Raw genomic sequence first — 13,573 nt, forward strand, 5'->3', positions numbered from 1 at the left:
AACCCCTACCTCTTCCATCTCACCATTTTCAAGTGAAGGATGAAGCATTCTTTTGCAATCAGACCCTGAAACAGTTCGAACTACTATGTGGGTTCCTCCCGCCCTTGGTATTAGTCTTTGATTGGCGGCAAGAACAAGGTGGAGAAGGAAGTAGTAATACACACTGACAGCAGACTAAGATACAGGAGAGAAAACATAAGAGAACAGCAGTGAACAAATGTTCATCAGCTCTCTTTATGAATTTTTATTTACCAAAATGTTCCTTGAAGGGTTTTAGCATTAACACTGTTATTTGTAATCAATAATTGACTCTGTACTAGAAAAGCAATGAGACCTCTTTGAGATTATTGCACAAAGACCTGGCAGCAAACCATTAATAACCCTTGGAAATGCACATATAGATCAGTTTCTGGAACTGAGTTACAGAATGTCTCTAAAGTAAAAAATAAATATATTGTTAAAGAATAGAAACTAAATACAATTACTTTTATTTAAATCTAGTCCAGCAAGAAAATATTTTAATATGGCAAATACCCCAGCACTTGCTGCATGCATCCATAATCTAGCTATTTCATGAGTGTGATCATATTTCTACCCCTCTCCTCAAAATGTATAATCTTGACAAGAAATGGAAAATAGATAAAATATAATATGAAGCATTTTCTTTTAATATATATTCCCATTTTGGTATTTAATGCTTAATCTATAAATAGACACTTTCAGACACGAGAATGTGTGTTATTGTGCTGGTTTAAGATTAAAATATTTTACATGAATAAGTCCAAAGCAGTTAATTCTTTAGTCATACTTCCAGTGAAAAAACATTTCTTCTATTTCAGTAAGTATCAAAACTGGGATTTGCATTTTATCAGTAAGTGACTATATGCTGATGACTATTTTATATTTAGTTCACAAAAAGTATTGCTTATCTGAGTGCTAGGTAAATACTATATACAGGTAGTCAAAGAGTAGATGAGAAACATCATGTAGTGCTACTGTTAGGAAAAGTTTTTAAGTAGTACAAAAATTTCCAATAATTTATGTCCTGATTTTTTTTTTGTGTGCTACCAGGAAAAAATTAAAGGAGATTAAAAAAAATCAAAATACTTATCCCAACTACTCTCACCTGAAGGAACAAACCCATCCATTTTTTAAAGAGAAACAAAGTGTTGCATATGATTAAGATTCTTCTACTAATTACAAATTTAATTTAACAAAGTAATATGGAGGCAGCATGTGGTAGATTTAAATTCATACAATCTGTTAAAGTAATACACAATTGAAAATTAATGATCTAAAATTCTTAGATTGCTTTAAATCTAATTTCAGCATAGTGCTACATATCATTCAGTCTTGAAGGCTAAAATCAATAATTTTTGAATCTCATTCTAACATAAGCAAAGCTCATCTGCACCATCTCTTAAACGTTAGCAGCATAGTCAGCTTTATAAAGAGAAAAAGGCAAAATATTACCATAATTTACATATTCTAATAATCTTTCCAAGGCATCAAAGGACCCAGCTTGAAATTCCTGTAACAACTGACAAAAATATATTAACATATACTTGCATTTACACTTTCAAAAATTTGTAGCTAGTATTAAGTCGGCCTATGAAGCAGTAGTAAAGTGCAAAATATTTGGTATAATATCTAGTGATTAGCTTTTGCTTCTGTGGAATACAAATGAGTAAGCCTGGCTCTTCCATTGACAGATATGGTGTTTGATGGAGGACCAACCTGGAGGCAGGGGAAAAAAAAAGAAAAAACCATTAACCTATCTTTTCAAAGTCTTCTCTGTAGTATGTTACACAGTATTACTTCAAGGAAACAGAAATACTGTTACTTCAGTTAGCATTTTTCTCATCGCAATGAAAGACCTCCTATATGATTTCTGAACAAAGCACATATGCTACAGAAGTAGAAATATAAGTAAGCACTTAAAAACGTATTTTATCTTATCTAAAAATTCCATGTATAACTATTCTAAACACATATAATTTTTAGTCCTTCTCCAGACCTGGTTGCAAAGAAATACTTGAACCAAACACTTTTTATTAAATATTGAATAGAGCTGATTTCTAACAAAGTCTTCTAGCACTCCTTTATACCATGGTAATGTTTCTTTTATCAGGAGCAAACTATAACTTCTAGGATAGATAGCAAAGACCTGATTTTCTGGGGAGCTGCATAAACCAACAACTCCAGTGGGAGTTAATGGGAGCTGTGGATGCTCCACAGCCATGCGAACCACATACCACAGCACACAGTTTACTAAACACAATGAAAACATTCTGAATAGAAAAATGGTTAAAAAGAAACCTCACTTGACCCATTTTAGGTTAGCAATTACTGAGAGCCCTATTGAACAGAAAAGCGCAGCAACACAAAAGGCCACAGCTCTCTGCACTGCATACTTACAACATATTAAGTAAAATGGGAAAAAATAAAGAATTTGGCTAGTGGTGCCAGCATTTTATTTTTTTGGTGATTCCCTCACAGAGCTGAAAGAAGGGAGAGTATGGTAAGAGTTAAAAACAGAAGCAAGCACCTGACAGACCTCTTTCACAATTCAAGTGGATCAGGTTATTACTTCTTTTACTGAGTGCAGCACAATAGCGGAAGCTATGAAGTGAATGTGTTTAAAAAGTCCTTTCAATACTGGAAATCACTTCTGGCTGCTAATCAGTTATTGATACAAAATGCTTCATTTCCCTGTTTGTCCTACTACTGCCAGTTCTCCATGTTAAACATAAAATGAGACTATGTTTTTCTTAAATTTGCCATAGGCCAAAAAATCTCTTTCTGCTGTCAGACATACCTGTACCACAGCATATGTGCTCTGGGTAAGAGTGAAAAGAACAGCATGTACAATTTTATGTTTGGCAAAATTTCAGTGGGTTCTTCATTGCATTGTTTGTGTGTGCGTTTCAGGGGTTTTTTGAAGCCTCTTTCAGGTTTCTGTGTTGCAGAATGCTTTTCTTTATGCTTACAGCATTTTCATTACTATAATTTCTCCTTTAAAAGCATAACCCTCTCCTCACCCCCAGCCTCAACAGATACTATACTGAGAAAGAACATCTCCCACCCACAGAAGAGAGGGGAAAAAGGAATTCAATCATCATCTTTCTCTTCTTCCCCTTGCCATTCTTATACCTAGACTGATAAAGACTTTATGTGTCAAATCCACCCTAAGAACATTTCTATTGGAAAAGAATGAATTACCACACAACGAAGTTTTTCTTTGCTTTCTTTCTAGTAGAAATAGACTTCTTGAATTTTGAAAAGCACATTATGAACTTTATTTTTTAAAACAGTTATAAGCTACTGTGCCAACAGCCATGCCTATGCGTATTTCCCATAGAATCATAAAACAAAGTTCACACACTATGCAAAATAAATAAAGTTCAGTATTATTCAGAATGTAATTATGCATTGGAGAAAAAAAACCCACACCTTAATAAAAATGTATACAAACAAATTCCAAACAATATTTCTGGTAGAACAGATAGATTTGACCTCGAAGTGACTCTGAACAATGCAGCATTTGCTTAATCTTACCCTGTTTTCAAAGTGGCTGTGGTTAGTGACATGTAGCTAGAAGTAATACTGCAGTGTTAATATCTACCACTTTTACTGACTAAAGGTCAAAAACTACTTGAGCATGCTTGTAACATTTCCAGGAAACTGAATCTTCCTATTCAGTGTAGAAACGATGGGAGGTCTACAAGTCTCAGAGAGGCTGTTGCAGTGCTACACTGAAACCAAACCTTATGTATGAAATGGGTTGTTCTAATATCTGACCATCCACTGATAGATTTTGACCCTAGGGAATCAAAGACATCCATAAAACAAAAAACCCAAACCCTCACATCCACCCACTACACATTATTTGTTTCTTTCAAGTTTCAAGTGAGAAAGGGAAGAGAAACAAAAACTACTGAATTTCTTTAACCTTCTGCAATGAGAAATTATTCTTCTATACAGAACGCAGAATACTAATGCTGGGTCAAGAAAGCTTGTGTAAGACTATCATTACATTATCTGGTTACAAATTTAAAACAATACAGATTTTTAAAGTGTCCAATGTTTTACCCAATGAGAGAAGTATAGGTGAATTTTAGGAGAGAGAAAAGAAAAATTAAGCCACAGTTTTAACCTGAGAGGGTGGGAGAAGATGGTCCTACCAGGACTGTTGACAAAACATTGAAAAATATCTTACTAATGATACCAAACAGCAGCAGGAGGCTTGAAGTACATTTAAGAAGAATTAAGGACCTGATAGAGTCTAATAAATAGAAAAATACAATCTTCAGAACTTCTGTATGTTATCTGCCTGCAAAAGATTGCTGCTACTTCAGGTCTAGGGTGAAGCTGCTTAGCATGAGTCTAAAACTGTACTACTTCAAACCATATAAACACAAACAAATAATTGAATACGTTCCTGATTTTATGAAAGAGATACTTAATTGATAACTTAGAGATTTCTAATTCATTTCAGGAAGATTTCCAATTGGATTTGTACTGTTTGAAAATATGGACATATGAAGCTTTGCGTGTGCACTTACAGTTTATTCCACAAAACTGAACTCTCTTCCCCACCTCCATTCCCATTGTGTGCTTCCCCTCCTGGCAGCACTTTGTGCCAAAGCTAACTGCTTTTAGTGTCAGGCATTAAGATGGTAATTTTGAAGGAAGTACCATGAGTTCATTGTTATGGATGCAATGATGAAAACTCACCCTTTTCAATTTGGCAGCAGCTTCTCCAGAGCGGATTGCAGCCAGCAAGCTCTGGTGGATCTGTTCTGGGTCAGAGTGCTGGAACATCATCGTGGTTTGTCTCTTAGTGACAGGGGGTGGGTGGTCAGTGGAAGCACCTGACTGTGCCTGACTCTTCTGCTCACTATTCACATTGCTGCCTTTCTATAAAGGGAGGAAGTGGGAGGAAAAACAAAACAAAACCTTTTAATTTGAATTAGTCATAAATGGAAAACTAAGTCAACCTGGCACAAGGTTGCATATCAAACTCCCACCGTTCCAGTGTTTGCTTCATTCAAGTTTTCAGAGATCAGCCGCATTTCCATTACAGCACATAGCGTCTCCCTCAGGTAATTACACCAGCAAAATTTTATACCCCAGTTCAACCCCATAATCTTGAAGCCAAACTGATCACACTACTCAGAATTAAATTTGAGAAATCAACACAGAGAACCATAAAGAACAAATCATAAGCACTCCCAACATAAAAATGGGTATACACAGTATAAATGATTCTATTTAATTTACTGTTCTTTAAAGTAAGGGATGCTAATTATGGCAAGAAATAATTATTTCAAATAATCTGAATGAGGTTGTTTTCACTTTAACATTCCTTGTTTTCCTGTATTTCACTATGATGCTGTGCTACTGCTAGACACCACAAGGTATTTACATGGTATGAATACAGCACTTTCTTATCAGGGAGCAGTTCAGGGACTAGCCTCTAGACTAGTCACACTAGATGACAGTGGACCAACAGTCAACCAATATTAGAAAGAACGTTTACCTTATCCATTAGACTATTTGGTGACCCCGCTGTTATGGTCTGTAAGGAAGGATTTTTCACTTGAGGCACAGAGGTAGCTGAGGAGAATTCAGCTGCTGAAGCAGCAGAGGAGAGTTCAACAGGAAATTCCTCTCTTGGTGCCTGGCTAGTGATTGTACGCGTCTTATTGAATGATTGTGACCTTTTGACTGCGGATGAGACAGCAAGAGCAAATGGGGATGGTCTTGAACTGGAGTACGGTTTTGGAACTGCAAAAGTTCTTAGAGTTCTTAGGTTCAACAGTGCTGGTGGACAGGAGGAAAAACTTGATGGTTTATTGCTTTTAACAGGAGAAGTGGAGGATTCAATTTTTTTTCCATCATCAACTTTTTCTTCATCTGCCGGTGGAGAGGAAGTATTTGTTTTATGTAAAGACAAAGAAGTCGGATCAGGTGATGAGATTTTTTTTTCCATTTCTGCACTTTTAGCTTCATTTTGAATGGAATTAGGAGCACAAACGGTAGTTCTGGCAATTGCAGATGTCACATAATGACCTGAAGCTCTTCGTTGCATTTGCAGATAAAAAGAACTAGGCTTTGTTGTAGGACTTAATGCATTTGACTTGTCCTGAGTCTCAGAAGAAGCATTTGTATTATCCAAGCTTAGCATTGGTGGGACACGCTGTTCGGAAGACACTGTTTCCGTCCGATTGCTCTCAGTAGTAATCTCAGCTCCAGACGTCATAATGTGTTCAGAAATGCTGTTCACTCTGTGCAGCAGATCATTTGCTGCTGCAGGTTCATTTTGTGAACCAACCTGTAAATGACCCACACTTTTTGGAAGATGAGGAATTTCAGCTTGCACTATGAATTCTTTGGTGTCTTCATGCTTCAGAGAGTTTTCCAAAGTAGATACCTCTTGATCCTTATAATCTGATGCAATTTCCGATTCCCAGCTTTTCATTATTTCTAAGGATTTTGGAGGCACTATTTTGTAAGTAGTCATTCCAATTTTTGGTATATAATCTCTCGTAATTTCATTAGCGGGCTTAAGTTTAGGTTTGGTGTCCTGTCTATAAAGAGGGTAGCCTTTTACAGGAGAGCCATCTGGAATTTTTGCAGTTGTTTCTGGTGAAGCAGAATTACTGCCATTTATACAAATGTGACTCTGATCTTTTATGGGAATTTCTTTTTCATGGGTAACTTCTTGTCTCTCAAGATTTTGTTCTGTTGAAGTATCTTCATCCACTTGTACTCCATGCATCACTTGAAGAAGGGGGTTGTTTGTATCTGTATTGTCTTGAGGGACCAGTCCTCTGGATGGGGATGACTCACAACCTTGAGGAAAAATAATTTCTTTCTGTGTAGGCCTTTCCAAGTTGCTATCTGGTGGACCTGTCTGGATTGCAACATCCTGAGTTTTTACTGTGTCCAAGCTGGTTTGATTTGTTTTCTGATCCTGCTTTTCTGGAATCAGTTGAGGATAATTCCTATGACTTACAGAGATGTCATTTTTACATGCCTGGCAGTTTGATAGTCTGTCAACGTCAAGCTTGTTATTTTCTCTAAAATCTACTGTTCTAATTTCGGCTGTCTGAAGTTCTTTCCCTTCTTCTGTTGTTGGAAGGAGTTTTGTATCACTGTGATCTTTAAGTTAAAGAGAGATTCCAAAATTAATACAAATGCCAAAAAGATTCAACCTTCCCCCTTGCATCACGAAGCCCTGTATCCAATGCAATTCACTACAAGGATTGGCTCCTCACCAATATTAAAATTTTCCTTAATGCTTACTTTTAAAAGCTATTTAAAGATACACTTATCTTTGATTAACATTGCCAAATAATAGTATTCTAACTCAGGTATTCTTCCTTAATTAACAGGCTACTGGTGCCATGCATCAACTTAATAGAAAAATCTATTCTAGAATAATTTAAAAAGTGCTAATGAATTTCAGTTGATTATATAGGCATCAGTGACTCAAGAGTTAAAGGACTATTCAATATTAAATTATATGCAATTTTTATTTAGTTCCACACCTTTGTTGCTTCTCTTCTTTAGTTTTTAGTTCTAACATTACAAACGTTATTCGTCAACTACACCTTATGTATCTGTACAAAGAAACAACTGGAAAACATACGGACAAAAGCAATTTTCCAACTCTATTTTTCCAACTGTTTAGCAGGTCTGATAATTCAATTTTCTACGCCTGGACTAAACACATGTAGTCCTCTCCAAAACACAGGAATATTTGGGTCTAATTGTTTTAAATACAACATTGGGGAAAATTATATTCTTTAGGAATAATCATTTGGGGTGGTATTTTGCAAAAAAAAGAAAAAAGTCTCTCCTCATTTCAAGTATGTTATAAAATGGCAGTTAAAACTTATGTCACATATAAACAGGACTCATGCAGTATGTTGTTATGATTTATAAACAGAGGTGCACTGAATATAAAAGACTATGGAAGGCCTAATATATAAATCTGAAAATCAGTGTCACAAAAGGGTAAAATAAATCAGTCAGGTTACTAAATCCATGAAAAAAATTTATGATCTGTTATATGCACAGGATGTCGTCATTTCTTTTCAAATCGGCTGTCACTTTGTTCTATTTGTGTTTAAAAATATTTGCTTTTTCATGAAGAAAACTCATGCTAATTTCCTAAGCAAAGAACAATCAATGGACTCTCCTTCCCCACTGCGGTGTGGTGCCCATGTCACACCACGTGGCAGGATAACCTCTGTGTCCAGCCTTCCCTTTCCTCAGCACTGCTCCACCCATACTGCCCTGCAACAGCGCAATGCAGCTTTGACTACTGCTATAGGAAGTAATAAAAAAAAGACATTAAAAAGAAAATCCCCCAAAACCAAAAGTGCAGTCAATTCTTGTCACATCATCTCAAAGAGGATACACCAGAGCCACAGAACGTGTAAAGAAAATAACCTAATGATAGCAATTCAAGAGTTGACTGTATTTTAATTTTTTTCAAAGGAATAGAAAAATTCTCTTCAACCTTGTTTTGAGGTATTAAGAATGAGTGGGAACTACTCACCATCATTTTTATTTTGATCCAAAACTCTAAGCTTCCTGTCTTTTTCATATGCATCTTGCTCACTGCTTATCTTAGTCTGTAGTCCTCTGCAAAGCACAACAGTACATTAAATATGCTGGTATCATTCATTTCAGTAAACACGAGAAACGATGCAAGAGAACTGGCAATATTCTCCAAACACAGATGGACAAAATAGAATCACTCTGCCAAACACTGGAGTACTCAACAGAATACATTATTTTATTTTTTTAAAAACAAGAGGAAATGCTGCTATGATATTTTACCAAAATGACATGCAGCTTCACTCTCTTCTGTGTAAGCAGATGATTAGTTTTCCTTTCCCTTCTCCCCCTCCTTCTGTTTACTTGTACAGTTTGAACAAGCCCCCTTCCAGTTACAACTCAGTTTCAGTGAAGCCACAATGGTGATGGGTTATCATTCATAGAACAGTGTTCTTAGTGTGAAGTGTTCTGACACCCCCAACATTTAAAACGTGTCCTTGATTTTGTCCCCCATACAGGAAGCTGCATGAGATGCTGACTGCATATGAACATATGAACTGTGCAGTACAGATTTTTCAAAATAGTAATGAAAAATTTTCTGTCCCTTTCAAGAAATACCTTGAGAACAACAAAGAAACATGAATCAAACACGTTACTTGCATACTAAACATTTTGCAAATGCATACAACTTCTGTCCTCAGATCACGGGGGAAAAGAGAACTGCACAAATGCTGAATAACCCCTCATCTTTTTTGGGGGAAATATTAAGTCCTTGGCTTAAAAAGGTAAATAAGAAAGACCAAAATACTTAAAATTTCTCTTTAAAGAAAATTATTAGAACTTCAAACTTACATCTCTGTTTAAGATATTTTTATTTTCTGTAGTTACAAATACTGGCATTATGAAGATTCCAATTCATTTGCCACATCAAATGTATTAGTTGCCAGGAACCAGTGCCTTGAGCTGAAACATCTGCTTTGAATCATTTAAAATGATAAATTCCTCAATAACCGTCCATCCTCATGTTGCTTGTACAGTCCAAAATATACTGTAAGTGTTCAATAAACCACTAAACAGGAGCATACGCTCTCAAAATTATTGTTGGAAGAAAGTTAAAGCTCAGTCCTGCACGCCATACTCTTGCTTATTGCCATTTCCTTGAACACAGCTGAGGGACTGAACTAGAAATATTCACAACAGGCTGAACTGTTTAAAAAACAAAACACAATAAAAAAACCAAAAAAAACCCAAAAAACCCAAAAGCCACAGAACACCACAGACTATCATTAGAGAAATCAGTGGTTTTGACTGGAATATTACACATATCCCTGGTTTGAGTAAAAAGCACTTCTTCAAAGTAACTAGATCTTATATAAAAGATCTGAATTATCAAAGGGTTTTGAGAAATATAATGTCAGAGAAACCCTAGTCCTCATTTCTCGAATCCCTGTGATATTTCAGGAAAGAAAGGATTGCCAAACTCTGAAGTTAGAGCACAGTGCGTGCTAGATGATACTCACCAGGATTATAGGCCATGAAAAGCTATTACACGAGTTAGTGGGGAAAAAAAGAAACATCCCCTGGACAATTGGGCAAACTGGCCCAATAACACAGGTCTGATAATTTGCAAGTTCAAGCCAACTTAAAAATAGCATTTGGCTGATCATCCTCCTCGTGGATCCCCACAGAACAGGCACACCCAAGAAACTGGCACGATATTTGTCAGGACAGAGCACCAAAGATTTTTGCAAAGCCCCATTTGGCCTTGGACTGGCAAAAAAGACCCTTGAAATACAAGTCAAAGCTCTCCATACTACTTTGAAAGCTCTTGGCTACTACAGCATTCATGCATTTTGGCTTCAGTACAATAATTGAAATGGTTCTTTCAATTTAAATTGTAGGCAGTTTAGTTGCCCCAGGGAACAAAGAAAGAGTGAATTACATTAACACAATGGGACTTCTTTGGACAATCAACATTTATTTCAAGCAGGCACTAACTCATGTTGGAAACCTGCTAAGTCAGGTAGTTTAACAAACATGCTGAAGGGCAGCATCACCAGAAGGGAAAAAGCTGTTAAAGAAACTTGTTTATTTATTTATTTATTCTTTTAAAAGGCAGAATTAAGTTGTTTTCCTGAGAGCAGATGAATCAAGACAGGTTAAGACAACCAGCTAACATATAAGGAAAAGACAAAAGAAAAAACTAAAACAAAAAACACAAGCAAGAGATAACTGTGCCAAGAAGAACTGAAATGACCAATCCACCTGTTTTTCCCCAACTGTAAGAATTAATTTGTAGATTCTCATTTAACTAATCAATCCAAATTTTTTTGCAGCACGCTGCTCTAGTAAATAGGCTGGGCATTTTAGAGCCAGGTTCAGCTTTTCTGGGGTCCGGCTGTTTGAGTAGTAAGGAAAGGGAGGCTTAAACACAATAGCCTGCAGAACACTTCTTTGTCATCTTTGTTGAAAAGCTTCATGAATTACTGTGCACAGAAGAGTGCTACAATGAAGGCTAAGCATATTAAGCTCATTCCTCTCTCACAATTCTCTATTCTGTGCTCCACAATGAAACAGCACTCTACGTTTTATTTGCCTCCCCCATTCCATCCCCAATGCTCCTTTCTTTGTCACAAAACGTACTTACTTGCCATCTGTGCTCATATTTTCTTGTTTTTCTTCCTTGAAGCTTTGTGAGTTGCCTACAGAAACACTGCCAGGAACTGGAGCTGATGAAGCAGGATAATTTTTTTCAGTTCCCAGTGGTACATCAGCAGAGCTGAAGGCTGCAGTAACCTCTCCTATCCCGAGAGAGGTATTTGTACTTTCACTGTCCTCTCTCTGTTGCACACTCATCTCTTCCCTTTCATCAATTCCTTCCAGGTTGTATTCCGAGCTCCTTATACCTACTCTCGCAGAAAGAAAAAAACAAAACCAAAAAAACGAAACAACCCACAACTCTCAATGTAGGGTGTAGATTCAAAGGGACTGGTGAAGTCAGCCTAAGTAGTTTGAAGAAGGAAAACCGAAACTTCTTTTCAGAATTCAGGTCAAAAAAAACCCCAACCCCCAACTCATTCAGAGTTTTAACTTCACAGTATTTTCTGGTTCTTTCCAATTCTCTCTTTTTACACCTGAGAATACACTCATCGCCATGCTACTGTCCATCTGTTTCTGCATCTGCAACTACTGCAAAACATTTTCCTTGTTTAACCCAAGTACTGGATTAGGATAGATCAAAATATATTTAACAATATCATAATCCCAAATTTCATGGAGGTAGACTGTTTATTTTACCCAGATTTCTTAATACTTCTATTAGCTCTCCAATGAGGTTTAAAATACACGGTTCCTTTATATCAGCGTAGGTGTGTTAGAGAACTAAAGGGCAAACCAAATCTCAGTTTTGCCCATGATTTGAAGAAGTTTGCTCACCACTATCAAAAACTTCCCACAATTATCTCTAGTGTATTAAAACATAGTTAGAAGTGTCTTGTGCAGTGCCCTGTGTTACAGTAGAAGTGCACAAAACCAAAGTACATAGAGAAGTGTTAATCATAAAAATAATTAAGTTTTCAGCTAGAGCATAGTTACACTAAAAGGTTTAGTTACTGGATTAGGACACACAGAATTCAGTGTACCTGAAGTTAAACTAATAAATCCACCTTTTTTGATTTCCAGAGGGACTAACCATCTCTAGCTTCACTTCCCTGCCAGGAATCTTCTACAACAAGATGATGATTCACATTTTTCAAATACTAGTAAATAGACCATACAACTAACCTCTTAGCTTAGCAACTTGCATTCTATAACAAAAAAAAAAAAAAAGTAATTCCATCTATATGATGCAATGTGGTGCCATGGAAGGCTACTGGCAACAACTGAGCCATAAATGCAGTGCACTCTGCCTGACCTGACCAGAGTATTCCTGTCAGCTCTGCATGCACCAATACCTGTTAGGTACAGGCCTTGCACTTGGGCCATTAGGTTTCAGACTTTTCTAAGTTGTATCAGTAAATTTCCAAGTGTAAACCAAGGCTAACAATGAAAACAAAACAATGAAAACAAAATACTGGCTTAAAGCAAGCAATGCTGGAAAGTAGCAGATCCCAGAGTACGAAAAAATCTTAGACTGACCTTTTTTGTACAGACTGGTGTCCTACAATGCTTCCAGTAATTCTCTAGAAGTACACTCTTACAGAAACATAACAGGGGACTGTGTAAATTGCAGAAAATCTCAGTACAAAACAGAAACTTTGATTTTTCCAATAGGATCATTAGTTAAGAGTTCAGTAATACCAAAGTTACTCATTCACAGTTACAGAGCAACTACAAAAAGTAGGGGTTTTTTTTACTATTTAATTCTAATTTTTTGTATTGCACTTCTGTAATAACACTTTGTAGTTACACGTTAAGTAATGTGATCAACATGTGCCATAGCGCTGAATGCAGAGGTGATTTAGATCCCCAGGGAAAGAGGGGCAAGACTGCAAAGTGGTGCAGGTGAGCTCCTTCCATGGGATTTAAGCACAGGTATATACCAATATGCCACCACCCACCATCACCACCACCACACACACACACCCCCCCCCCCACACCCACACCAAAAAACCTTTCACCTCCATCTAGGGAAAGTCATGCCAACAGCCTAATACTTTGGGAGATTATTTTAGTGACAGCAGTATGATTTTGCGTGTGCAAAGATAAATACATATGTCACAAGGCACAAAATAAAGCATAACAGAATGTGGGCAAACATCAAACCTGCTGAGACTACTCCATAACCCATAACCAGCTTTCAAGAACCTTGTCTCCTTCACCGATGAGAACTATTATGCCACCATGGGCCTGAGCCATCAACAGCCACAGGAACAAAGACTAAGACCTTCAGTCTAAATACTCTGTGGAAACCTGAATTATACAACAAAGCACAGCCAGGACTTCTGACAAGACAAATGGAAGCATTCTGGAGTTGCTATGGCTTCACGCCCAGCCACTG

General features: G+C 36.9%; 1 protein-coding gene across 2 annotated transcripts in view; it reads right to left on the minus strand.

Annotated features, from left to right (window-relative positions):
* Positions 1–218: 218 nt before the first annotated feature.
* COBLL1 (cordon-bleu WH2 repeat protein like 1) overlaps positions 219–13,573 on the minus strand; it is a 53,469-nt gene continuing 40,114 nt past the window's right edge. For both annotated transcript variants that reach the window (XM_059820108.1, XM_059820109.1), the window contains 5 exons: positions 11,222–11,480; positions 8,573–8,658; positions 5,543–7,167; positions 4,738–4,920; positions 219–1,737 (listed from right to left, as the gene is read on the minus strand). In XM_059820108.1, the coding sequence (XP_059676091.1) occupies positions 1,651–1,737; positions 4,738–4,920; positions 5,543–7,167; positions 8,573–8,658; positions 11,222–11,480 (2,240 nt within the window). In that variant the 3' untranslated portion in view covers positions 219–1,650. The remainder of the gene's footprint in view (positions 1,738–4,737; positions 4,921–5,542; positions 7,168–8,572; positions 8,659–11,221; positions 11,481–13,573) is intronic.

This window comes from Gavia stellata, chromosome 8 (assembly GCF_030936135.1).
Source record: "Gavia stellata isolate bGavSte3 chromosome 8, bGavSte3.hap2, whole genome shotgun sequence".
Lineage (NCBI taxonomy): Eukaryota > Metazoa > Chordata > Aves > Gaviiformes > Gaviidae > Gavia > Gavia stellata.